The sequence below is a fragment of the Hemitrygon akajei genome, chromosome 6, assembly GCF_048418815.1.
Source record: "Hemitrygon akajei chromosome 6, sHemAka1.3, whole genome shotgun sequence".
Classification (NCBI taxonomy): Eukaryota; Metazoa; Chordata; class Chondrichthyes; order Myliobatiformes; family Dasyatidae; genus Hemitrygon; species Hemitrygon akajei.
In genome coordinates, this window is record NC_133129.1 from 60,474,330 (window position 1) to 60,501,438 (window position 27,109).

Below are 27,109 nucleotides of genomic sequence, written 5' to 3' on the forward strand. Positions count from 1 at the left end.
TGATAGAGGTGTATAAAATTATAATGGGTATAGATAGAGTGAATGCAAGCAGGCTTTTTCCCACTGAGGCTAGGAGAGAAAAAAAAACAAAGGACATGGGTTATGTGTGACAAGGGAAAAGTTTAAAGGGAACATTAGGGGGGGCTTCTTCACACAGAGAGTGGTGGGAGTGTGGAATGAGCTGCCAGATGAAGTGGTGCATGAAGGCTCACTTTTAACATTTAAGAAAAACTTTGACAGGTACATGGATGAGATGGGTATGGAGCGATATGGTCTAGGTGCAGGTCAGTGGGACTAGGCAAAAAAATGGTTTGGCACAGCCATGAAGGGCTTGTTTCTGTGCTGTAATGTTCTATGGTTCAACTCATGCCATGCTTTAGACTAAGTCCCAATTCAATACAGAAATTTCCCTGGCTGAACATTTTCGAAAGGAATCCTGACATCTAAATATTAGCAATCTAGTATTTATTGAATACTAGATTTGGCTTTATTATTTATAGACACAAACACACGGTGATACAGCAGAGAAACAGGCCCTTGGCCCAACTTGTCCACGCAGTGCTTCCACACTACAGAAGCAGTACAATCAAACATACAGAGGCTTACTTCAAGGGAGTGTGAAAAGGAATCCAATGGACTATAAGTAAGTGGCGTTTGATAAAACTACGATTAAGTATTTGGCGACATTCAAAGAACACGAGAGGGTATAGTTTTAAGGTGCTTGGAAGTAGATACAGAAGAGATGTCAGGGGTAGGATTTTTTTTTTAAACACAGAGAGTGGTGAGTGCATGGAATAGGCTGCCAGCGATGGTGGTGGAGGCAGATATGATAGGGTCTTTTAAGAGACTCCTGGATAGGTACAACGAGTGTAGAAAAATAGAGGGCTATGGGTAACCCTAGGTAATTTCTAAAGTAAGTACATGTTTGGCACAGCATTGTGGGCCAAAGGGCCTGCATTTTGTGCTGTAGGGTTTTCCTATGTTTCTATGTAACAATCAGAGTTGACCAATTTCTACAATGGATAAAAAGTGAACCCAAAATTTCTGCTGTCCTTTAGATATTAGTTTAAAATGAAATAAAATGAAAATAGTATGTAAATAAAAATAAAATTAAGTGCAAATTATCAACATTAAACAGCTAGAACAGTTGAAAACAAAGCTAACAAAATACACAGGATAATTGAGAAAAGCTGACTGTAGGAGTTTATTATACAATTTCTAATTTGACAAATACATCATGGTAAAAGGGTGATCAAAAGGCTGCAAGTGAAGAAATGAAGTTTTAGATTAATACTTTATACCTGATTTCATCAAAGTAGGATGTTGCCAATGTCATGACAAGAAAAGCTGCAGCTGAGGGATTGATGGCATGAGAATAGATGAAACAGGTATATTTATAATGCTGGTAACACTCACAGTAGGAATGTCAATTGGTCCAGATAGAACAGATATTAGATTGCTGACAGTCTGTGGAGAACCTGTTCAAATCTCCTTAGATAGAATTATGATGCCATGGAATTAGAAACCCTGTACCCTTGAATAAATTGGAGGTGCAAGATCAGTAAACCATGCACCAGTCAGCTTATTATTGGGAATAACTTTTTGAAGACACTAACTGAAGGTAAAATTAAACTGTCACTTTAAAAAAATATGCTTAATAGATAATAGCAATCATGACCATTTTGATCACTTTGCACTAAAACAGACTTCTTTGTTCTTAGTGTGTTCCTTCTGCAAAAATTGTTTATACTTTATTCATATTTATCTTGTGAATGGTACTTATTGAACACAATTGCCTGTGATGCTACTGAAAGTAAGATTTTCATTGCACCTGTGCATACATGTACTTGTCCATATGATAATAAACTTGACTTTAAATATTTTACTCAAATAATGCTTGATTAACTCCAATGAGACATTTAATGAAGATGATTGATATACACATGAATGTTCCTGATGGGCTTGATAAAGTATGAAGTTCTATAGCTCAGAAGAAAGCTATTTGTCTCTTGATGCTGAGAACAAAATACATAGTTCTCCAAGACAGGATTAATTTTGTCCTTGGTAATGATTACTAGATGACTCCTACAACTTACATAAAAAGATTTGCCTAAAGTTATGAGCTTTATTCCTCAACCCTTTTTTTTGTTTTTACAAACGGGGCAAACATCTATAACACTCCACCCTCCTGTCTCGCACACCGAGAAAAGACTGAAAAATGCTTTTTGCAGCTTCTTCAATACACAAACTCAACAATTTCAGAAACATCTGAGTTGATGTACATATTGGAAAGATTCTGCCTCTTACCACTGTTTATACCCACTGGAGCCCTCATTTCCACTGCTGGTGAGAGCACGTGGGTGGCATAACGTTTTCCCTTGGCTGCATATGTCCCTGTGCAAGTTAGCTAACAGTGAAGAAAGGCACTCTTAATTCCTAATGTCAATACTCTTCTACAATTCTGGATGAACAAATTTACGTACCGACGAGCTTGTTTCCAGTTGTTATATGATGAATTCTGTAACTCACTTTCTTCTCCTTCACCTTCCTCTCTCTCAGGCAGATCAGCACTAAAACAGAAACACTGATTTTTTAATTAAATATTTTGGAAGCAGTGACAAAATACATGTCAAATGAGTTCACTTCCTTTTTCTCCCCAATACAATTACAGCAGATAAAATGCATAAAAGGCATTTGCAAAGGTACTTGCATTGGAAAGATGTACAGGAGTAGGGGCCTAGTAAGATAAGGATAGAAAGGAACAAGGTCAGCACGGATGAGGTGGAATAGAAGGACCATTTCCTCTGCTGTACGCTTCTATGCTGCGCTTTGCACAGAAAATGGAGACTGTTCAGTTAAAAATTTCAGAAGAAATATTATAACAAATATAATAGTAGACCTTAATTGACCACCAATGTAATTTCAAATATTCAGTCTTGCCCACTCCATGCAGGATGATTGTCAGATCAGCCCATGATTAACACATCTGCATGTTGTACAAGCATTAATTTTGAGTGTCAGATAATACAAATTGAAACTTTATACTGAAGTGGCACACTGGCGTAACACAAAAGAAAAGCAAGAATATAAAGCTTAAAGATGTCATTATGTAGGAGCTGTTTCAGTGACTGTAGCAAAACCATTAGGAAAACATAACAAAAAATGCTATCTCAAAATATGTATATTTATAAAGATTACATTAAACTTGTTAGATTAAAGTTGAAATTCTGAACCTGTTCTTGTAATGATTTAGAAAGTGAAACAATTTTCCGCATTTCTCTTCAGGTTTCATGTATTTTGCACCAGTTTATGGAGTATTCCATCTGAAGTATGCCGAAGCTTACAGTTCTGCTAATTTTCACAATTTTCATAAGGGTAAACAAGATGGCAAGGAAGCACTTTCAATATGAACATACACCAAGATATACAATTCAGGATGCATTTGTTGCTAGTCACAATTTAATTGGTTAAGTGTGTGAAATACCCATCAGCAAAGCTGAAATGTTCTAACTGTTCAAAAAGCAGCAAAAATGATTATGATCCTGAGCTGATAATGGTTTTCAGAGTAGTTACTAGTTTTTGTTCTCTCCAAATGAATTATTTCCATATTTACCAAAATGGATTTATTGAGAAACAGAAATAATTCTAGAAATTAATAACTTACTACATGAATGGATACTTATAAATATTTTTAAACTCAAAGCGTCTAATTTATATATGTCAAGAATATAGAACCTTGATTTTACTGACACAAGTACTATATTCGTCTGGAAGGTTTTTGAATGACAGATCTGTAGCAAACATAACATTAAGACTGCAGTTGTCACCTCAGTTAGCTGGGAAGAATTCAAAAGAAAGCTGGCTGTTATTTATGAGGATTGCCAGTACAAGGACAATAGAAAAAATTTCTAAGCTGTGTCGCACCTTTACTACAGAGAGTCATCGAAGGGTATGAGTTTTGTTTACAAACTTGACCATTTAAATTCAACCTCCAGCCCACAACGGATTCCTAGGCTACCATCATCGATGGCTACAAATGAAGGAATGGCTATACCATGCAGTACTTTCACATTTCTTTGACAAAATAAAATGCCTGTCTGCTTACAGACAGATAAGATTATACAAATTGGCATGGAAAGGAACAAGAATATCGAATAACTATGAGATGAAACAAACTTGTTAGAATAATCAATTATTAAATTAAGTCTACTAAATTCATAATTAACATTTGATATGGTAAATATACTACTTAAATTTCTGGGTTGCAAACTACAATTATTCAAGAAGTCTATATACTGTAAAACAAAAACTAAAATGTGTAGACGTATTTATTAATAGAGTATGTCTAAAAATACAAATTTACTTTTAAGTCTAACTTTTTTGTCTGAATGCTGAAAATGAATTAGGTATTACCTGACAGGTGGAAGTGATAAATCATCAACCTCAGTAATTTCCTCAAGTTGTTGATTCATTATTGTCTTGTATTTGACCAGATCTTCCGCAGACACATATGTGACACTGTAAGAAATAAGATCAAGAAAAAGTAAAACTAAATTATTGAAAAATTATACGAGGACAGAGAACTAAAGGTTCTTTAAATCATAATTTTCCAATTCTATTTAGAAAATAAAACTATTTCAGATGTTCTGCTGACAGTTGGATAAGACAGTACATTTATTGGGTTGAAATAAATTAAAGACATTTTGAATTTACAAATAAAAAAATCTAGCTTAGTTTGTGAGTGAAGACCTAACAGCAACACTGTCAATTTGTTGGCTTGGGAAGACAGTAAAAACAAATATGATACCATATTTTAAATAGATAAATTTTATTACAAAATCAAATTGGCAACATCTCACAGTCATTATATTTCCCATGTTTTTGTCTTGTACCCAAACAGAATTTGCTCAAATTACAAGGTAAACCATTTAATGAAGTCAGACTAAAAAAAATTGAAATCCTTTCGGTCAAATGTAGAAAAAAACACTGAATCTTCACAATTGTAACCATGTTAAGTTAGTAACTATGAAAACATAGTTTTAAAACAAAACAAAATTTGAAATTTATCCAGATACACTTCAATCATTATAACCATTCAGGATAAAGCTACTTTTTGTGGATGATATAAGTTCACAAATCTAGAGATAGCTATGTAAATACAGTATTTTAAAAGATTTCACAGCTCAATAAAATGCTTGCCTTGCATTTTAAAAGGAAAGATAAATGCACTGAACTTCTGATTAGATTTAGTAAACTCCAGTAGTTGCAACTATTTCTGCATTAACTCTAGCACTTCTAGTCATAACCGCCCTTTGCCTGAGAAATCAGGTTGCATGGTTTCAAGGAGCCACTACTGTTGGTTATTCGCAGAACCAACATACTAGATCAACAATACTGTTACAGGTTTCCCCCGCTATCCAAAAGTAGAGCGTTCCTATGAAACCTTTCATCAACCGAAAAGGTGTAAAGCGAAGAAGCAATTACCATTAATTTATATAGGAAAAATTACTGAGCGTTCCCAGACGCAAAAAATAAAATACCAAATAGCACATAAAACCTAAAATAACACTAACATATAGTAAAAGCAGGAGTGATTTGATAAATACACAGCCTATATAAAGTAGAAATAATGTATGGACAGTATAGTTTCACTTATCAGAATCGGGAAAATTTAGCCAAAACCGATAGGTAGAAAAAAAAATCAGCACATACATGCATGCGCACACACCTGCCCGTGCAAGGTTTCACGTTCATGGTAATCTTTCTCGGGGTAAACACAAGTTTAAAGCGGACGCCTTTTTACGTAAAAGCAAACATCTTCTTCCGATTTCTTTTGGTTAGTGAAAACAGGTACTAATGCAGGTCTTTCATAAAAGCGAAGTGGCGTAAAATGAACTTTTGTAAAGCGGGGGACACCTGTACTTAAAGGAAACCTCATGGATCAGCTTTTAAAAAAATCTACATGCACTCCTCTCAACTATTCATGAATCTTCAACCTACAATGATATAGACTCACAATGGTCTTCAGTTTCACTTACACGGTTCCTCAAAGATCCCAAAAGACAGATCCACACCCAAGGTCCAATAAAATTTCTAATCTCTGCAGTCCTCTCTTCAAATCAATTACCCCGTTCTGGATCTAAACACAGAATCCATGCAGTGTGAAGAACGATCTGCACCAATTAAATCTCTAAACTAAACTAAAATAACTTGCACCTGGTGATCAGTAATCCTTCATGCCTTGGCTGCTACTGAAATTTGCTGAAAAATTCATGAGTGAGACAGTCATGGGCATACCTTTCAAGCAGGCAGATATATGTACATCAAAATTATTGTTTTAGATTTACTAAGCTGTTGCAGAAATGCAATTGACAATTCAAGGACCAGCTTGACAGTGCAAATCCTACCATTAAAAAACATTTGATCACAGTGAGAAAGGATCTTCAGAAAAACCTAGAACGATTATTTTTATGACCACCTCCTTCTCCACCTTTTTATTCCATCTTTTAAGCCTTGTCCTCCAAAATATTTTGTTTATAACTGGGTAGTTTTTGTTCATTTCATAATGATTAAACCCACATATTTTCCTTGTGATTTCTACAGTTAGCAACCAAAGTCTAAACATAATTTGAAATTTTCCACTTGTCTTTTGAAAATCAGCTTTATCTTGATTTCCTATAAAAAACCATGAAATTGATCTCCCAATTCACCTCCTCATATTTCTTTCCAATGTGGTTTAGTGCACAGGCAAACGACAGACAAATGGCGCAGACTCTTACTGCGATTTAAATCGCAGCAACAGGTGGAGAGGGAAGAGGTAAAAGAAGCTCGGAGAGAAGCTGTTTTTTTTTAACTGATCGCGGCAAAGAGGCTAGACTGCGCAGGCACGTGACGTAGGTTTAAAAAGAAAGACCGCCATATACAGCGGCCATCGTCAGAGTGGAGTAAGGCAGAGTGGGTTGGCTTTAGCTCAATCAGGCTTCAGCGAGAACAGGCAGATGCGAGGTTTGAACGGGGCACAACTGCACAAGCATGTGAAAGTCGATCTGTGAGGCAGCGGGAGAATTTAAATAGCGAGCAGAGGCTGAGTACGAGCTTCACTCCAGGTGAGGTAAGGCTGGGTAAGCTCCTTTAATTAATCTAATTAGATTAGAAGTAGGTAATGGACGCAGCAGTTAGGGCAGTTGAGTGCTCTGTTTGCAGTATGTGTGAAGTCAGGGCGAGCACTGCTGTCCCTGATGACTACGCCTGCAAAAGGTACATCCAGCTGCAGCTCCTGACAAACCATGTTAGGGAGCTAGAGCTGGATGCACTTCAGATCATTCGGGAGGCAGAGGCAGAAATAGACAGGAGTTTCAGGGAGATAGTCACCACTAGGAGACAGGTAGCTGGATGACTATCAGGAGAGGGAAGGGGAATAGACAGGAAGAGCAGAGCACCCCTGTGGCCGTTCCCATCAACAATAAGTATAACGTTTTGGATACTGTTGGTGAGGACAACCTACCAAGGACAAGTTGCAGTGGTTGCGTCTCTGGCACCAAGACTGGACCCTCAGCTCAGAAGGGAAGGAGGGAAAAAAGGAGAGCAGTAGTGATAGGGGATTCGATATAGGGGGACAGGCAGGAGGTTCTGTGGAAGAGATCGAGAATCCCGGATGGTCTGTTGCCTCCCTGGTGCCAGGGTCCACGATATCTCGGATCGAGTTCTCAGTATTCTCAAGAGGGAGGGTGAGCAGCCGGATGTCGTGGTCCACGTAGGGACCAATGACGTGGGTAGGAAGAGTGAGGAGATCCTGAAAGGTGAGTTTAGGGAGCTTGGTGCCAAGTTAAAGGACAGGACCTCCAGGATAGCAATCTCAGGATTGCTACCAGTGCCACGTGCAGGTGGGTTTAGAAATAGTAAGATAGTGCAGATCAACACGTGGCTGAAGACATGGTGCAGGAGGGAGGGCTTCAGATTTATAGATAATTGGGCAGTTTTTCAGGGAAGGTGGGACCTGTTCTGGCTGGATGGTTTACATCTGAACTGGAGGGGAACAAATATTCTTGCAGGTAGGTTTGCTAGAGAGTCTCCAGTGGATTTAAACTGGGTATGATGGGGGGAGGGGAACCAGAGTGTAGGAACAGATGTATGGGAGAAGGAAGAAAATGAAGACAGTAAAGTTCTTTGTATTGTTAGAGATAAACAGAGAGGAAGAGGTGGAGAATTTCCTAAATGCATTTATTTTAATGCTAGGAGCATTGCAAGAAAGGTGGATGAGCTTAGAGCATGGATTGATACATGGAAATATGATGTTGTAGCTATTAGCGAAACATGGTTGCAGGAGGGGTGTGATTGGCAAATAAATACTCCTGGATTTTGTTGCTTCAGGTGTGATAGAATCGGAGGGACAAGGGGGGAGGTGTTGCATCGCTTGTCAGAGAAAATATTACAGCGGTGCTCTGGCAGGATAGATCAGAGGGCTCGTCTAGGGAGGCTATTTGGGTGGAATTGAGGAATGGGAAAAGTGTATTAACACTTATAGCGGTGTATTATAGACCACCTAATGGGGAGTGAGAATTGGAGGAGCAAATTTGCAAGGAGATAGCAGATATTTGTAGTAAGCACAGGGTTGTGATTGTGGGAGATTTTAATTTTCCACACACAGACTGGGAAGCCCATACTGTAGAAGGGATGGATGGTTTGGAGCTTGCAAAATGTGTGCAGGATAGTTTTTTGCAGCAATACATAGAGGTACCAACTAGAGAAGGGGCAGTGTTGGATCTTCTGTTAGGGAATGAAATAGGTCAGGTGACCGAGGTGTGTGTTGGGGAGCACTTCGGGTCCAGTGATCACAATGGCATTAGTTTCAATATAATTATGGAGAAGGATAGGACTGGACCCAGGGCTGAGATTTTTGATTGGAGAAAGGCTAACTTTGAGGAGACATGAAAGGATTTAGAAGGAGTGGATTTGGACAATTTGTTTTATTGAAAGGATGTAATAGAGAAATGGCTGTCATTAAAGGTGAAATTTTGAGGGTACAGAATCTTTATGTTCCTGTTAGGTTGAAAGGAAAGGTTCAAAGTTTGAGAGTGCCATGGTTTTCAAGGGATATTGGAAACTTGGTTAGGAAAAAGAGAGATATCTACAATAAATATAGGCAGCATGGAGTAAATGAGGTGCTCGAGGAATATAAAGAATGTAAGAAGAATCTTAAAGAAATTAGAAAAGCTAAAAGAAGAAACGAGGTTGCTTTGGCAAGTAAGGTGAAAATAAATCCAAAGGGTTTCTACAGTTATATTAATAGCAAAAGGATAGTGAGGGATAAAATTGGTCCCCTAGAGAATCAGAGTGGACAGCTATGTGTGGAGCCAAAAGAGATGGGGGAGATTTTGAACAATTTCTTTTCTTCAGTATTCACTAAGGAGAAAGATATTGAATTCTGTGAGGTAAGGGAAACGAGTAGGGAAGTTATGGAAACTATGACGATTAAAGAGGAGGAAGTACTGGCGCTTTTAAGGAATATAAAAGTAGATAAATCTCCGGGTCCTGACAAGATATTCCCTAGGACCTTGAGGGAGATTAGTGTAGAAATAGCAGGGGCTCTGACAGAAATATTTCAAATGTCATTAGAAACAGGGATGGTGGGGGGACATCACGTGATGACGTAGGATCGAGACGCAGGGACCCAGCTCTCCCGTAAAAAGTTAATAAATTAATGTTTAAATGAAGAAAAGTTAGTCAATACTCTCTAAAAGTTGCTTATAAACGACTCCGGACTGTGTCAAGCTATGCCTCAAGGAAAGAAGATGAAGAAAACTAATACCGGGAAGACTACGCAAGCTGGAACAAGAGCGAGGCCCACGTCTACCGAGGAGCCGCGATCTCAGGTACATTGTATCGCCGGTGATACTGAACAGGAGATGGTGGCAACGCTTGCCACTTCCAAAGGAAAAAACCATCGTGAACTGCGCAAACGCGAAGGATGGACCATGCGCAAACAGGAACAAAAAGAACTACAAAGCCCAGCTACCACTGCAACTGAAAGTGATAGCGAATCGGAGGGAGAGTCAAATCTCTCGGAAGGATCAGCTGAAGGAGGTAAAAGTCCTTCTAGAAATATAGAAAAGACTTTGAGGCAAATAATGCGTAAATTAGACACATTAAAAGTAATTAAAAATAACCAAAAAAAACTCGAAAAAAAAATGACCAATATGGAGACTATGCTTGATAAAATGACAAAGAGACAGGAAAAAATGGAAAAAAGAATTACGGACTTGGAAACTACAACGGAAGACATGGTTGAAAGAATGGACAAAATGGAAAAGGAAAATACTGCTTGGACATCAGAAAGAAAACAATTTATGGAAAAAATTGATAAGCTTGAAAATCTCAGTAGACGAAATAATATTAAAATTGTTGGACTTAAAGAAGATATAGAAGGAGAAGATCCAATAAATTTTTTTCAAAAATGGATCCCTAAAAAATTGAAAATGGAAAGAGAAACTCCAATTGAGATTGAATGGGCGCATAGATCTTTAAGGTCAAGACCTCGAGCTGACCAAAACCCACGATCAATTTTGATAAAATGCTTACGATACCAAGACAAAGAAAAGATCCTGAAGGCCGCTGCCCAAAGTGCCAAAAATAGAAACGGGCCACTGATGATAGCAGGGAAACCAATTCTTTTTTATCCTGATATAAGTTACAACCTGTTGAAGAGAAGGAAGGAATTTAACCCAGCGAAAAAAGCCTTATGGGAAAAGGGTTATAAATTTACAATGCGTCATCCAGCAACACTGATAATTTTTTTGGAGGACAGAAAATTTTTTTTTTCCGACTATCGAAAAGCGGAGGAGTTTGTACAAGAACTTCCATCTATTCGCTAACTACACATAGAGGCTTCCAAACGTAATGGATTAAAGATGAAGATAGAACCAAGGAACAGAAGTGATGGACATTTATGGATATTACAGAAGAGAAAAGCAAAATTTTAGAAATACTAAATGAGAATAGTATTTTTTTTTTCTCTTCTTATACATATACTTTTTTATGTTGCGGGGGAGCTGGGAGGCTGTGGATCGGTTACTGCGGGATTCACGTGTGTAATCATGGCGGTTGCCATGACCCGTACAGCAGAGGGGGGTAATGTTGTGTCTTTTTTCCACAACATTAGTAGGGGGGTATTTTTTTTTTCCTTTATATTTTAATTTTTTTCTATCTTTTTGCCTGGATGAATGGTGGGGACACACATAGCAACATGGAGACTTTTATAAAGATTTCCCAGGATACCACGAAAGTGGAAAGATTAGGTATTATTATAGATTGAAAAGAAAAAGAACTTTAACATATATTTTTAAAAAAAAAATGAGAACTCCGTGGAGTATGTGGGGATCTTCCAACATCCAGGCATTCCCTTTTTTTTTCTCTTTCTTATTTTTTTAATAGGGATGTTAGGGGGGAGGGGTTAAGGGGAGGGGGCTGGGTAACACTTTTTTTTTTCATGCACATTTATTCTGTAACAATTTGAAAACAATAAAAAAAAAGTTTAAAAAAAAAAAAAAAAAAAAAAAGAAACAGGGATGGTGCCGGAGGATTGGCATATTTCTCATGTGGTTCCATTGTTTAAAAAAAGGTTCTAAGAGTAAACCTAGCAATTATAGGCCTATCAGTTTGACGTCATTGGTGGATAAATTAATGGAAAGTATTCTTAGAGATGGTATATATAATTATCTGGATAGACAGGGTCTGATTAGGAAAAGTCAACGTAGATTTGTGCGTGCAAGGTCATGCTTAACAAATCTTATTGAATTTTTTGAAGAGGTTATGAGGAAAGTTGACGAGGGTAAGGCAGTGGATGTTGTCTATATGGACTCCAGTAAGGCCTCGGACAAGGTTCCGCACGGAAGGTTAGTTAGCAAGGTTCAATCGTTAGGTATTAATATTGAAGTAGTAAAATGGATTAAACAATGGCTGGATGGGAGATGCCAGATGGTAGTGGTGGATAACTGTTTGTCAGGTTGGAGGCCAGTGACTAGTGGTGTGCCTCAGGGATCTGTACTGGGTCCAATGTTGTTTGTCTTATACATTAATGATCTGGATGATGGGGTGGTAAATTGGATTAGTAAGTATGCAGATGAAACTAAGGCAGGTGGCGTTGTGGATAATGAAGCAGGTTTTCAAAGCTTGCAGAGAGATTTAGACCAGTTAGAAGAGTGGGCTGAACGATGGCAGATGGAGTTTAATGCTGATAAGTGTGAGGTGCTACATTTTGGTAGGAATAATCAAAATAGGACATACATGGTAAATGAGTAGGGTACTGAAGAATGCAGTAGAACAGAGTGATCTAGGAATAATGGTGCATACTTCCTTGAAGGTGGAATCGCATGTGGATAGGGTGGTGAAGAAAGCTTTTGGTATGTTGGCCTTTATAAATCAGAGCATTGACTATAGGAGTTGGGATGTAATGTTAAAATTGTACAAGGCATTGGTAAGGTCGAATTTGGAGTATTCTGTACAGTTCTGGACACCGAATTATAGGAAAGATGTCAACAAAATAGAGAGAGTACAGGGAAGATTTACTAGAATGTTAACCTGGGTTTCAGCACCTAAGTTACAGGGAAAGGTTGAACAAGTTAGGTCTTTATTCTTTGGAGCGTAGAAGGTTGAGGGAGGACTTGATACAGGTATTTAGAATTATGAGGGGGATAGATAGAGTTGATGTGGATAGGCTTTTTCCATTGAGACAGACAGACAGACATACTTTATTGATCCTGAGGGAAATTGGGTTTCATTACAGTTGCACCAAGAATAGTGTAGAAATATAGCAATATAAAACCATAAATAATTAAATAATAATAAGTAAATTATGCCAAGTGGAAATAAGTCCAGGACCAGCCTATTGGCTCAGGGTGTCTTACACTCCGAGGGAGGAATTATCAAGTTTGATGGCCACAGGCAGTAATGTCTTCCTATGACGCTCGGTGTTGCATCTCAGTGGAATGAGTCTCTGGCTGAATGTACTCCTGTGCCTAACCATTACCTTATGGAGTGGATGGGAGACATTGTCCAAGATGGCATGCAACTTGGACAGCATCCTCTTTTCAGACACCACCGTCAGAGAGCCCAGTTCCACCGCCACAACATCACTGGCCTTCTGAATGAGAGTAAGGGAGATTCAAACAAGAGGACATGAGTTGAGAGATGGGGGCAAAAGTTTAAGGGTAACAAGAGGGGGAATTTCCTTACTCAGCTGGGTGGAACGAGCTTCCAGTAGAAGTGGTAGAGGCAGGTTCGGTATTGTCATTTAAATTAAAATTGGATAGGTATATGGACAGGAAAGGAATAGAGGGTTATGGGCTGAGTACAGGTCAGTGGGGCTAGGTGAGAGTAAGCGTTCGGCACGGACTAGAAGGGCCGAGATGGCCTGTTTCCGTGCTGTAATTTTTACATGGTTTATATGGTTTACTCCTGCAGTCCAACACGAAACAGTATTGAATCCTGAACAAAGTACCAACTTGAAGTAGGAATAACAAAAATAGAGAAATTTGTATAGATTGACTGTGCACTTAGGGAAAGATCAATGACAAGGGTGGATGGAGGGATGTGTCATTGAAATTTGGCTTGAGTATGACACTTGGGCATGAGTGCCATTATGGAAAAGAAGAGAGAAAATTGGAAAATAATAGTGGTTCTATGAACTCTGTTGTAACATAGGTGTTGTAACATGCAACACCTATACAATAATAGCCCATAATGTTGGAAGTCATTTTCCATGTTTCAGCAGCTTTACTATTGGATGTGTACACTTTAGATGTTGCTGGATTTATTCCAGTTTATATTCATCAGGCTGGAATGCATTTCTGTGGCTTTCATTTTTGGTAAGCAAGTTTATTAATTTTATGTTCTACATTCTTGACAGTAATAAATACAGAATCTAAAGGAAAATTAAAAAATATTCCCTTAACAATTGTAGGCTGGATTACAGATTGGGAGGCAGCTATTTGGACCATGAATCAAAGAATTTAGAACGGTACAGCACAGGAACAGGCCCTTCAGTTTATGATAACTGGTGTCCTGATACTTAATTGCTCCAAGCTAAATATCTGAACTATGAAGCATTTTCAAATTTAAAATAAATAGTGACAATATAAATGCAGTATAATTTAGATGGATCTGTAAGACTGTATATGTATCTGGATAAAGCTTTCAAGTGAATGATTAAAGCATGCTGGATTTACCACAATGTTATAATTTATTGTTGTAGTGGCTTTCATGATCTACATGCCCACAGCAAATTCTTAAAATGCTCTAATACTCACACATAAAATGAGGACTGATCATCGCCAGATGCACATGGAGATCTAGAATGTGAAAAGCATTTGACACAGCAGCTTTTACACTCGTGTCACAAATCTTTGACTATTTTTATAAAAGATGTACAGATATTAACAAACGCCTAGGAATAGACTAGTGATGTGTTTCTGAAAAACAGATTTAGAAACTATAGGCAAAAAAATTGTTTGTTGTAGAATCATACAACAGAGAGACCCTCTTTAGGTCCACTTTGATGATATTAACTCTCCAAAAGAGCTACCCAATCAGTCCCATGACCCAGTAGCTTTTCCTTAGCCTTGCATTTTAATTTTTTTTTTAACTACACTGGATTCCAGTTAATTGGGACACATCTGTACCAGCATATTTTGGCCCAATTAAGCAGCTGCCCCAATTAGCTAAAGTTTCAGGTAAACAGTTATAAAGGTATAAAAAAGACAAACTACCACTTTACTGAGCAACAAATTATGTATTTAAGTGAAATAGAGAAAATGTTAGAATACTAACAAAGCTACTACAGTTCCATAAAACTGTATATTAGTCCCTAATAGTTATCGACAGAGGAATTCATCTGGTGTGCGCCGCCATGTATGGGGTGACCAGGGAGGGGTAGCACCACTGGTGAAGGAGCTTGTTGTGTCCATTCTGGGGCAGCTCACTCACCTTTGGTCCCCACAGGACACTAAACTCTCACCTGTAGCTCCAAGTAGCTATTTGTATGTGACAATAAACACACCCTGGTACACCACTTTGACAGCCAGGCTAAACCAGATGATGGCAGCCAGTGGGACATGCTCAGTGATAGCGACATGCCTGTCCTAGCATGAGAAGACACCTCCGGCACACTGGGTGGATGAAATCAACAGTGAAATCCAATGGTTAAGAAGGCAGCTCTACAACGCTTCATGCAGTGATCAAAGAAGACCTCAGTTTGTGATAACTATTCGTATGACTGAACCTAGACTTCAAGAGTGGAACTGTCCTAGTGCAATGGCTTTTCCACTTCATAAACTCTTCTGCACAGATTTCACTGTTATCATCAGATATGATGGATAACGAACACACTGTCATGTTCTTTTGATTGGCTGTAAATGAAAAAAAATTAGTGCAGACACCGAATGCAAATAATAGACTGCCTTCATACAATGCTTTTGACGATTACATCCTCCAGATCCTCAAATGCATTGAAATATTTGCATTTATTTATTTAAATCTTACAAGTGTTCCACAACATGAGGGAGTAAAAATCCTTGCATTACGACTCTGTCACAATGTATAGATATGGGAATTTAGAAGTCTACTGGCTTGTAGAAAGAAGCTGTCCCATAGTCTGTTGGTCCTGGCTTTAATGCTGCAGTACCGTTTGCCAGGTGGAAGCAGCCGAAACAGTGTATGGTTAGGGTGAATGGTGTCCTGATGATCTTCCAGGCCTTCTTTATGCATCTGCTGCTGTAATTGCCCTCAATGGAGGAAGGTTCACATCCACAGATGCGCTGGGCTGTCCGTACCACTCCCTGTAGTGCCCAAGGTTGATGCAGTTCCTGTACCAGGCGGTGATACAGCCAGTCAGGATGCTCTCACTGGTGCCCCTGTAGGTGGAAGAGATGCTGTTGTGCTTTTTTTTGCCACACAGCCAGCGTGTACAGTCCAGGTGAGATCTTTGGTGATGTATATACTGAGGAACTTGAAATGACTCGCCTTCTCAACTGCAGTCCCACTGATGCTGATCGAGGCGAGCCTGTCTCCATTACTCCTGTCATCTACAATCAACTCTTTTGCTTTTTGGACATTGTTATCTTGGCACCACTGTGTCTGGAGTTAATCTCTCTTCTGTAGGCTGTCTCATCACCGCTAGAAATAAGGCCGATCAATGTCATGTCATCTGCAAACTTGATCAACAGATTGGAGCTGTGTGCGGCAGCAAAGTCATGGGCGTAAAGGAAGTAGAGGAGGGGACTCACGACACAACCCTTGCATGCACTTGTGTTGAGGGTCAGAGGTGAGAGAACCCATCCTTACCACCTGTCTGCAATCCAATAGGAAGTCTAGGATCCAAATGCACAAGGCGGGGCGCAGGCCAAGGTCTCTGAACTTCCTGGCAAGTCTGGAGGGAATTACAGTGTTGAATGCTGAACTGTAGTCCAGGAACAGTATTCTAATCTATGTATCCCTCTTCTCCAGGTGAGTGAAGACAGTGTGCAGTGCTGTGGCTACAGCATCATCAGTACAGCAGTTCCGTTGGTAGGCAAATTGTAGTGGGTCCAGTGTGGGTGGTAACATGCTGCAGATGTAGTCTTTAACCAGCCTCTCAAAGCATTTGATTATAATTGAGGTGAGTGTGACAGGGTCCCAATCATTCAGGCATGGTACCTTGGTGTTCTTGGGTACAGAGACAACAATGAATGATATTCAAGATGATGGACGATACATTCAAATTCTTCATAGCTCTGAACTTGCTGAAGTGAAATCATTTCATTTTCTCTCCCTGCTGTTTCTGGCACCTTCAAGTTTCAATGTTGAAACTGCACTGAGCAAAACAATTCTAAATTGTTTTGCTACTTATTTCTAGCCAACTATCAGTGACAAAAATCACTGATTTTTGAATACAAACACACGCAAATGATGCTTTTTAAAAACTGCTCACTCGAAGCATTGTGTAGTATGTAATTGCCGCATGAGTTAATGGTTCTGACGCTAGATAGAAACTTCAGCAACAGTCTCCTGCACCAATTAAGCAGCATAGTGTCCCAAATAAACAAAAGGAATCCCAGCTATTTTCTCAATTAGTTTTTGCTCTTTAAGAGTTGTCCCAAATAAACGGCTGTCCTGATTAACCAATGGACCAATTAACCTGAATCCACTGTACTTATCCCAGTTTTACCAAGTTACACCATCCTTTCTCTAAATATATTACAGATCAAAATTTACTAAATAAAATCTTTTCTACTGTTTTTTATTTAAATGTTTAGAGACTTCCAACTAGTGAAAACAAAGACCGACTTGCAAGAATTCCTCCTTCACATTATTCTAGAAACATAGGAAGAATTATAGATTATTAAGTCCTAAGAGGTTGTTCAATAAGGACAAGAAAGATATGCATTTTAACTCTTTCTTGTTCCCTAACAAATTTGGTTATCAATGTTGATAACTACATTGTTGTACATAGTCCACAGTAGAAGTCTTTTTTGCCTCTCCCTATTCCTCAGTGACTCAAGTGTCAATATGTAATATAGAAGAGACTACTTATTATTTACAAGTCTTTATTACTAGAAATGTGAGATGTAGCCTTATTCTGAAATTACATTTTATATATGTATAAATGTTATTTCAATCTAATTCAATTTTAGATAGTGATAAAAATATAAAATATTCACTGAAATTATGTAAGTTATTTAAAATGCCCATTGTTTACAACATCATATTAATTTAACAAAGAGTGATTAACTCACAGCCCATTGGCAAAGTTATTGTGTTTTCTTTAAACAAAGTGAAATATATGGTGTACATACAGGGGTTGGATTTTTTCCATAACTCACTACATTAATGTCAAATGTTAATGAGATAAGGATCAAAGCCTTTCAATTGCTCTGTCGGATCATTAGTCAATGTTTAAATAAATAACTTATAAAATGAAAAGATACAAAATCAAAATACATTGTGCAGTAACATTTTAACTAAAAAGGGGGAATGTCAGACTTTTAACTGTCGTTGCTTTTAGCTCAAGCTCATTAAAGTTCCTTTGATCAACAGCCAATCTCATTTGAACAATTTGTCTAAGTAAAATAGTTGCTGAACATGGCTACTATAAAGGCACAGCTAGTTTGCAAAAATATCCTTGAATCAGAACACTCAGCATTGAGGAAAATGTAACAGCTGACATTATAGTACTTTGATCGGCAATGTGAAAGTACTAAAAAGGTCAAAATGACCTAAAAGCAAGTAGATTATTGTAGTATCTGTTCTGGAAACATACACTTGTGGAAAAAAACTGAAGGATCATTGGAGCTGAGCCTAAAGTTTGCTGAGAATGGATGAAAAAAAACATGCAAAAATTAGACAAAGGAGCAAACAAGACATGGTTATGCTATTGATTAAAGCAAAATTGATACAATATGAATTTACATTTAAATATAGAAGATAGTCATATCTATAACATGATTTAGCAGAAAATTATGCAAATGTCAAAGAAAAATGATAATCTAAATCACAGATCTGATTTTTTTCCAGATAACATCCCTCACAACAAATGCTTGTAATTTACATGTTTTTAAATATCCAGTCCTACATTAACTATTTTTTCATGTTAAGTATGCACTGTATGTTCATTGAAACATTTTGCATCAGCATTCATCAGACCTTAGATTAGGAAATTCTGTTCAAATTACAGAGACATATGAGATCTACAATTCTGTAAGTCTAAAGTAATACAGACTCTACATAAATCTATTTCTGAATATAAAATCTGTTGTGCATTAGTTTTCACACGTAATTTATTTTGCTTTACTAACCTTCTCGAGAGAATGAAGGGATCTTAATTGCCATTTTATGCTGATCAGAACTAATGAAATATTAAACTTCTTTAATTTATAATTGCCATTTTGAAACACAAAAGACTTGGAGATGCTCAAGTGAAAGAAAGAGTGGAGTGATAAGATTGGTATAAGGGGAAGATTTAAAAAACTGCAATTTATTTAACTTTTTGAGGACACCATAACTTACTTTCTGTGCAGTTTGACAGCCTACATACTAGTTTTAGCAAAACTATATGGCTTTGTTTTCTCTCTACCCCACTGGTAATTAGCTAATGTAATATTTTAGTTTAACACATCAATCCCCACAGCAGTCAATACTACTTTATGCCAAATTGTCATACTCTTGTTACTTACATTATATCTGGTCCAATCAGAGAATGTCTTCGTAACAATGCACGAGACTGTGCATTGGTAAGATCTGTAGTTGGCTCCCCATTCATTGCTAAGATGCAATCACCTACCCCAATTCGGCCATCATGGCTAATGGATCCGCCATGAATAATGCTACGCACCATCATTCCTGAGCCATCCTTACTGGAACTCACAGTCATTCCTATATAATTACCAACACATATTGATGACAATTCTTCACACAAATATTACAAGAAAAAGACGCAAATAAAAACATTTATAAACAAAATCCATTTATCCAAACACAAGTAATATATTTTTTCTTCTATTAAAAATGTTGGCCACTGCAAGTCAAATTAAATTCTGGGCAAATTTGAGTATTGCTGGGTTGCAGCTAAGGTTTTCAATCACTTAGCCATCTAAATTTACTCTGAGTCAGAGGCTCCTGAAAATGGAATTCAAAGTTTATTGACTCTCAAAGGATACTATATTTGTCACTATACTTTGAAACAAGATTCCACAGGATATCTATTTTGTGAGGAGAAGATCAGGAATCACAGTCAATTTGAACAGGCTATGATTTTCCAGCATTGTATTGTGCTAGGCCATGTCCTAGGATAGGTTTCCCCACTGATTTTATTGGGATCCCAGATCTGTGATTTAAGCAGCAAAGATGTGCTTTAATTTTTAAATAAATACTTAATCTTTTCAATTATGTTCATCAATATTTTAATGTTTTGACTTTTGTTGGTTTGAAATTAGTTACAATAGTTTCAATATTTTTAAATGCATCTTAATGTCAAAGAAGTTTGTATCCTTGTGTCTTTAACAGAAGGCAAATCTCCACTTCTAGCTTTGCCTTCTGAATATCTGGAAGAGCCTCTGAATTAGATTACCTGAGGTCCTGTCTTGACTGCAACCTCACAGTTCAATTCAATGGTTATAGATAGTAAGCAGCATAAACACTCCACATCTGTACCACGTGAGTGAGTGCAGGAGGGAAGGGACTACAGGTGACAAGCTCAAACCCATGACTAGATCCAGTACAATGTAGCTCATTTAATGAAGAGAATGTCTGTTCGGTTAAATTGATCTTGACATTCTAATGTACTAATTAAAAATCAATGATTTTTAATGAATGAATTCTTCACTCATTCACCCAAGAGAAGTCAACTATTCTACATTTTTAATGTTTGGAGATCATGTTGTACAAAATAGGACTACAAATTAGCTGATATATCTCTGCAGTTTTAAAGAGCTAATTATTTTTCTCCAAGCAACTTTTAAGGCAATTTTTGCTTGTGAGGATCTCTGTGATGTTTCTTAGAAGTGACAGTGCAAGCTTGCTCCTTCATTTCTTCAAATGCAAATATCCCAGAATACAGTAAAACTGTCGATCAACTTTGGTAGTTTGGACAAGCAGATTTTCTGGACTATCAAATGTGTCATTAACACTGCATTACTTTTAATTAACTTCTAAGATGTTACCCAGTAAATTTTCCAGTGAAACCAGTAAACTTCAAGAGAGACTAGAATCTTAGGCCCAGTGATCTTACAGGATAAGCAGAAACAGAACCCCTTGTGCAAGAGGCTGTGCAGGAACCAAACGCTGATCTATCAGGACTCCTGAACAAATAGTGAAAGGATAGTGCATTATCAAAGTTTTGCTGCACTGGGTTGCATGAACCCTACTAATATTTTTGTAACATATAAATTGCTGCCTAAATTCAAAGCTTTGTAGATGCTGGAAATCTTACAAAGCAGAATGTGCTGAATCTGACAGAACACAAGTAAATACAGGAAGGAAAAAACCAGCTGGCTCCTAGCCTGATTTGCAACCTGCTTGATTTGTATTTCAACGAGATCATCGATGATCTGTGACTTAACTCCACATACCAGTCTTTTACTTATTCCCATTTCTACTTTAGATTTGCTGAACTCATTCTAGAAAGGGTTGGTTCTCATTTTTAAGAATATTTGAAATAGAAGCAGGAGTAGGGGACACGGCCTTCAAACTTGCTTCACTATCCTAGCTCACTGCTTCATCTACATCTCATATACCTACTCAACCAACTACCATCCAGTTTGACTTAAATTTCACTCCATGTGTTCTTTTAATAAACAGTGACTGAAGATCCAGATCAGAATCAGGTTTATTATCACCAGCATGTGACGTGAAATTTGTTAACTTAGCAGCAGTTCAATGCAATACATAATCTATCCAAGAGAGAATAATAAAATAAAACATAATAATGAATAAGTAAATCAATTACATTTATTCAATAATTTTTTTAAAATGTGCAAAAACAGAAATACTGTATATTAAAAAAGTGAGGTAGCTTCCAAAGCTTCAATGTCCATAGGAATCGGATGGCAGAGGGAAAGAAGCTGTTCCTGAATCACTGAGTGTGTACCTTCAGGCTTCTGTACCTCCTACCTGATGGTAACAGTGAGAAAAGGGCACGCCCTGGGTGCTGGAGGTCCTTAATAATGGACACTGCCTTTACGACACACCACTTTGTAGCTTTAGAGTAGAGAATACCAAAAATGTAATCCTCCCCATTAAAAAAATTCTCTTCATATTAATACTAAATGGCTGAATCCCCAGCCCCTAGTTTTAGAATCACCGGAGTGGATCCTGTCTTCATGTAGGTGCTTTGCTTATCTCATTAAGGATCTTGTATATTTCAAAGACTGCTCTCTTCTGAACTTGTATTAGTATAGGCCAAGCTTCCTCGTTTATTCTCCACAAGACAAGCAACCCACCTCTAGAATCACTCTTGGGAATTTAAAGTGCAATGACCGAGTTCAATATACTTTACTCAATTGAGAAGAACTATATGGTAAACAGTATTAAAATGAAGGCTCACAAAGGCACCATGCTTTCTTTTTACTATAACCCCTGATTTACGCCTCCAACTTTGTTTACATTCCAAATTACTGGCAGTAACTGTGTTTATTTTTGCATCTCATGAACCAGCACATGCAGATCCCTTTGTGCACAAACTTTATGCTTTTTGGTTTAGTTTTATCCTGTTCCTTACAGGTTTTGTTCTGGCAGCTAATTCTTGTCGCTCAGGGTTTACTGCTGGTTCTGGAGACACTAACCTCTGAACTCTGCCCACTGCTCTTCTGAGATTCTGACCACAGCAAAATCTTGGCTGGTTTACCCTGGGCAGCTTGCCACACATCACAAAAGTCAATCTTATCCACATCTGCAATTATAGCTGTTGTTACCTCCTTTTTAAGTAATAGCTTGATCTTAATTACATTATGAGGGCTATCAAATAAATGATCATGTGTTGTTATGTTAATTCACATTATATAACACAGCTCTAATAGTATATTCCTTTCTTGGTTCTCAGCCACATGATAGAAAATATTACAGCACATTACCTAGAAATCTGCAGGCGAACTAGGGTCCTTAAACTATTCTATGTGAAAACTGAACCTCCCAACAAAATCAACTTACTTTTGGTACATGCTTATCTATTTAATGCCACCTAACACATCTTACCAGAATCTGTCACAAACAACTGTGAAACCTCCTGATGCTGAAAGACCAAATGTTATAACTACGAATGTTATAACTAAGACAGAGAGCTCACTCTGCAGCAACCTCTCATGTTGTTCTATTTTATCAAAGAGGTCCTGAAGGATACTTCTCCCCCTCTCCTATTTTCCACATCTTCCCCCAGAACCCAGTATGAACTTCCAAAGGCTAACAGAATCACTGAAAAGTACAGCACAGTGCTATCAGCCCCTCCAGTCTATGCCGAACCACTTAAACTGCCTAGTCCCATTGACCTACACCCCAAACATAGCCATCTATACCCGTACTATCGATGTATATATCCAAACATCTTTTATACGTTGAAATACAACTTGCAAGAACCACTTGCGCTGGCAGCTCATTCCACTCTCTCACAACCCTCTGAGTCAAGAAATTCCCCCTCAGGTTCCCCTTAAACATTTCACCTTTTACCCTTAACCCATGACCTCTAGTTGTAGTCCTCCCAACATCAGATTAAAAAGCCTGCATTTACCCTATCTATACCCCTCATAATTTGGTACATCTCTATCAAATCTCCCCTCAGTCTTCTACATTCTAGGGATTAAAGTTCAAGCCTATTCAACCTTTCCTTATAACTTAGGTCCTCAAGTCCTGGCAACATCCTTGTAAATTTTCTCTGCACTCTGTCAATCTTACTTACAGTTTTCCTGTAGGTAGGTGAGCAAAAACTGTACTCAATACCCCAAATTAGGCCTCACCAATGCCTTATACAACTTCAACATAACATCTCATCTCCCATACTCAATGATGAAGACCAATGTGCCAAAAGCTGTCTTTACAACCCTATCTATCTATGGTGCCACTTTCAGTGAATTATGGATTTGTATTCCCAAATCCTTTGTTCTACCGCATTCCTCAGTACGCTACCGTTCACTGTGTAAGACCTACCCTAGTTGGTCCTACCGAGTGCAACACCTCGGACTTGTCTGCATTAAATTCCACCTGCCATTTTGCAGCCCATTTTTCCAGCTGTCAGATCCCACTGCAAGCACTGATAGTCTTCTTCGCTGTCCACTACACCAATCTTGCTATCATTAGCAAACTTGCTGATCTATTTAATCAGATTACCATCTAGATCACTTATACAGATGACAAACAATGGGCCCAGCACCGATCCCTGTGGCACTCCACTACTCACAGGCCTCCAGTCAGACAGGCAAATATCTACTACCGCCTCTGGTTTTTCCCACAAAGCCAAGGTCTAATCCAATTTACTACCTCATCTTGAATGTGAAGCAACTGAACCATCCTGACCAACCTCCCATGGGAACCTAGTCAAATGCCTTGTTGAAGTCCACGTAGACAACATCCACTGCCTTGCCTACATCCATTTTCTTGGTAACTTCATTGAATAACTCGAAGATTGGTTAAACACAACCTACCATGCATAAAGCCATGTTGACTATCACTAATCAGTCCCGGTCTATCCAAATATTCATATACCTAGTCCCTTAAAATACCTTACAGTAACATTCCACCTACCAATGTCAGGCTCACAGGCCTATATTTTCCTGGTTTATTTTTAGAGCCTTTCTTAAACAGTGGAACAACATTTGCTATCCTTCAGTCTTCTGGTACCTCTCCATTAATTAGTTAGGAAGGTTCAATCTTTAGATGTTAATATTGAAGTAGTAAAATGGATTCAACAGTGGCTGGATGGGAGATGCCAGAGAGTAGTGGAGGATAACTGTCAGGTTGGAGGCCGGTGACTAGTGGTATGCCTCAGGGATCTGTACTGGGTCCAGTGATGTTTGTCATATACATTAATGATCTGAATGATGGGGTGGTAAATTGGATTAGTAAATATGCAGATGATAGTAAGATAGCTGGCGTTGTGGATAATGAAGTAAGTTTTCAAAGCTTGCAGAGAGATTTAGGCCAGTTAGAAGAGTGGGCTGAAAGATGGCAGATGGAGTTTAATGCTGTTAAGTGTGAGGTGTTACATTTGGGTAGGAATAATCAAAATAGGATATACATGTTAAATGATTAGGGTACTGAAGAATGCAGTAGAACAGAGTGATCTAGGAATAATGGTGCATAGTTCCTTGAAGGTGGAATCTCATGTGGATAGGGTGGTAAAGAAAGCTTTTGGTATGCTGGCCTTTATAAATCAGAGCATTGACTATAGGAGTTGGGATGTAATGTTAAAATTGTACAAGGCATTGGTAAGGCCACATTTGGAGTATTGTGTACAGTTCTGGTCAATGAATTATAGGAAAGATGTCAACAAAATAGAGAGAGTACAGAGAAGATTTACTAGAATGTTACCTGGGTTTCAGCATCTAAGTTACAGAGAAAGGTTGAACAAGTTAGGTCTTTATTCTTTGGAGTGTAGAAGGTTGAGGGGGGACTTGATAGAGGTATTTAAAATTATGAGGGGGATAGATAGAGTTGACGTGGATAGGCTTTTTTCCATTGAGAGTAGGGGAGATTCAAACAAGAGGACATGAGTTGAGAGTTAAGGGGCAAAAGTTTAGGGGTAACAATAGACAATAGACAGTAGGTGTAGGAGTAGGCCATTCGGCCCTTCTATCCAGCACCGCCATTCACTGTGATCATGGCTGATCATACATAATCAGTACCCCATTCCTGCCCTCTCCCCATATCCCTTGACCCCGCTATCTATAAGAGCTCTATCTAACTCTCTCTTGAATGCATCCAGAGACTTGGCCTCCACTGACTTCTGGGGCAGAGCATTCTACATATCCACCACTCTCTGGGTGAAAAAGTTTTTCCGCATCTCTGTTCTAAATGGCCTACCCCTTATTCTTAAACTGTGGCCTGTAGTTCTGGACTCACCCATCAGCAGGAACATGCTTCCTGCCTCCAGTGTGTCCAATCCCTTAATAATCTTATATGTTTCAATCAGATCCCCTCTCATCCTTCTAAGTTCCGGTGTATACAAGGGGAACTTTCTTTACTCAGAGAGTGGTAGCTGTGTGGAACAAGCTTCCAGTAGAAGTGGTAGAGGCAAGTTCGATATTGTCATTTAAAGTAAAATTGGATAAGTATATGGACAGGAAAGGAATGGAGGGTTATGGGCTGAGTGCAGGTTGGTGGGACTAGGTGAGTGTAAGTGTTCGGCATGGACTAGAAGGGCCGAGATGGCCTATTTCTGTGCTGTAATTGTTATATGTTTATATGGTTAATAGTCTTGTTAATTGTGATCTGTCCTCCAAGAGGACTACAGCCTTCTCATTAAGTTTGGCGGTTTGTGTGCCTCAATAACCTGGAGAGCTATGTTTGCTGGGGCACCATTTCTTGTGCTCCCGTTAAATCTACCAGGTTCACTGGAAAATATATTATAAGCAATGTAATGCCTGAATAAGGTGAATTAAAAATATGTGTTGGGTATTAATAGAAATAACAGTGAATACTCTAGAAAATCTGCCAACTAACAACACTTAAGTCCTGAGCATGTCAAATAATCTAAGTTTTATTGTAAAAGAGTAAACAGTCAACGTTTCGGGCAGAGACCCTTCATCAGGACTGATGAAGGGTTTCGGCCCTAAATGTTGACAGTTTACTCTTCTAGATGCTGCCTGGCCTGTTGAGTTCCTCCAGTATTTTGTGTGTCTTGCTTGGATTTCCAGCATCTGTAGATTTTATCATTTTTTAAAATATATATTTTAAGTATCCAAAGAAGGCATGAGAGCAGTATATTTCATTAGGAGTTTGGGGAGAATTGGTATGTCACCAAAGACGCTCACAAAATTTCTACAGAGGTACTGTGGAGAACATTCTAACTGTTGCATCACCGTCTGGTATAGAGGGGCCACTGCACAGGATTGGAAAAAGCTGCAGAATCTTGTAAACTCAGCCAACTCCATCGTGACCACCAGCTTCTCCAGCATCTAGGATACCTTCAAAAGGCAATTCCCCAAACAGGCAGCATCCATCATTAAGGACCTCCATCACCCAGGACATAACATACCCTCTTCTCATTGCTACCATCAAGGATGTGGTACAAGAGCCTGAAGATACAGTCAACGTTTCAGGAACAGCGTTTTCGCCTCTGCCATCAGATTTCTGAATGGACAATGAATCCACAAACACTACTTCAGTATTTTCCCCCCTCTCTTTTTGCACTTCTTATTTAAGTTACTTTTTATATATATGTCTTATTGTAATTCATAGCATTTATTATGTATTGCAACATACTGCTGCTCCAAAACAACAAACTTTATGACATAAGCCAGTGATATTAAACCTTATTCTGATCAACTTTTAATCTTATGATGCTATTAGCAGAAGACCTAAGACAAATGAAGAACATTTTGCAGCAGAAACACGAGCTGTACACAACCAGTCCTGAAATGACTTATGCTTCCGATGT

General features: G+C 38.3%; 1 protein-coding gene across 8 annotated transcripts in view; it reads right to left on the reverse strand.

Annotated features, from left to right (window-relative positions):
- The window catches only part of LOC140729083 (multiple PDZ domain protein), a 224,435-nt gene that overhangs the window by 99,709 nt on the left and 97,617 nt on the right, over positions 1-27,109 (reverse strand). For 7 of the 8 annotated variants that reach the window (XM_073048416.1, XM_073048413.1, XM_073048419.1 and 4 more), the window contains 4 exons: positions 19,203-19,401; positions 14,304-14,345; positions 4,414-4,518; positions 2,484-2,570 (listed from right to left, as the gene is read on the reverse strand). In XM_073048416.1, the coding sequence (XP_072904517.1) occupies positions 2,484-2,570; positions 4,414-4,518; positions 14,304-14,345; positions 19,203-19,401 (433 nt within the window). The remainder of the gene's footprint in view (positions 1-2,483; positions 2,571-4,413; positions 4,519-14,303; positions 14,346-19,202; positions 19,402-27,109) is intronic. The other variant, XM_073048414.1, reaches the window with a different exon arrangement.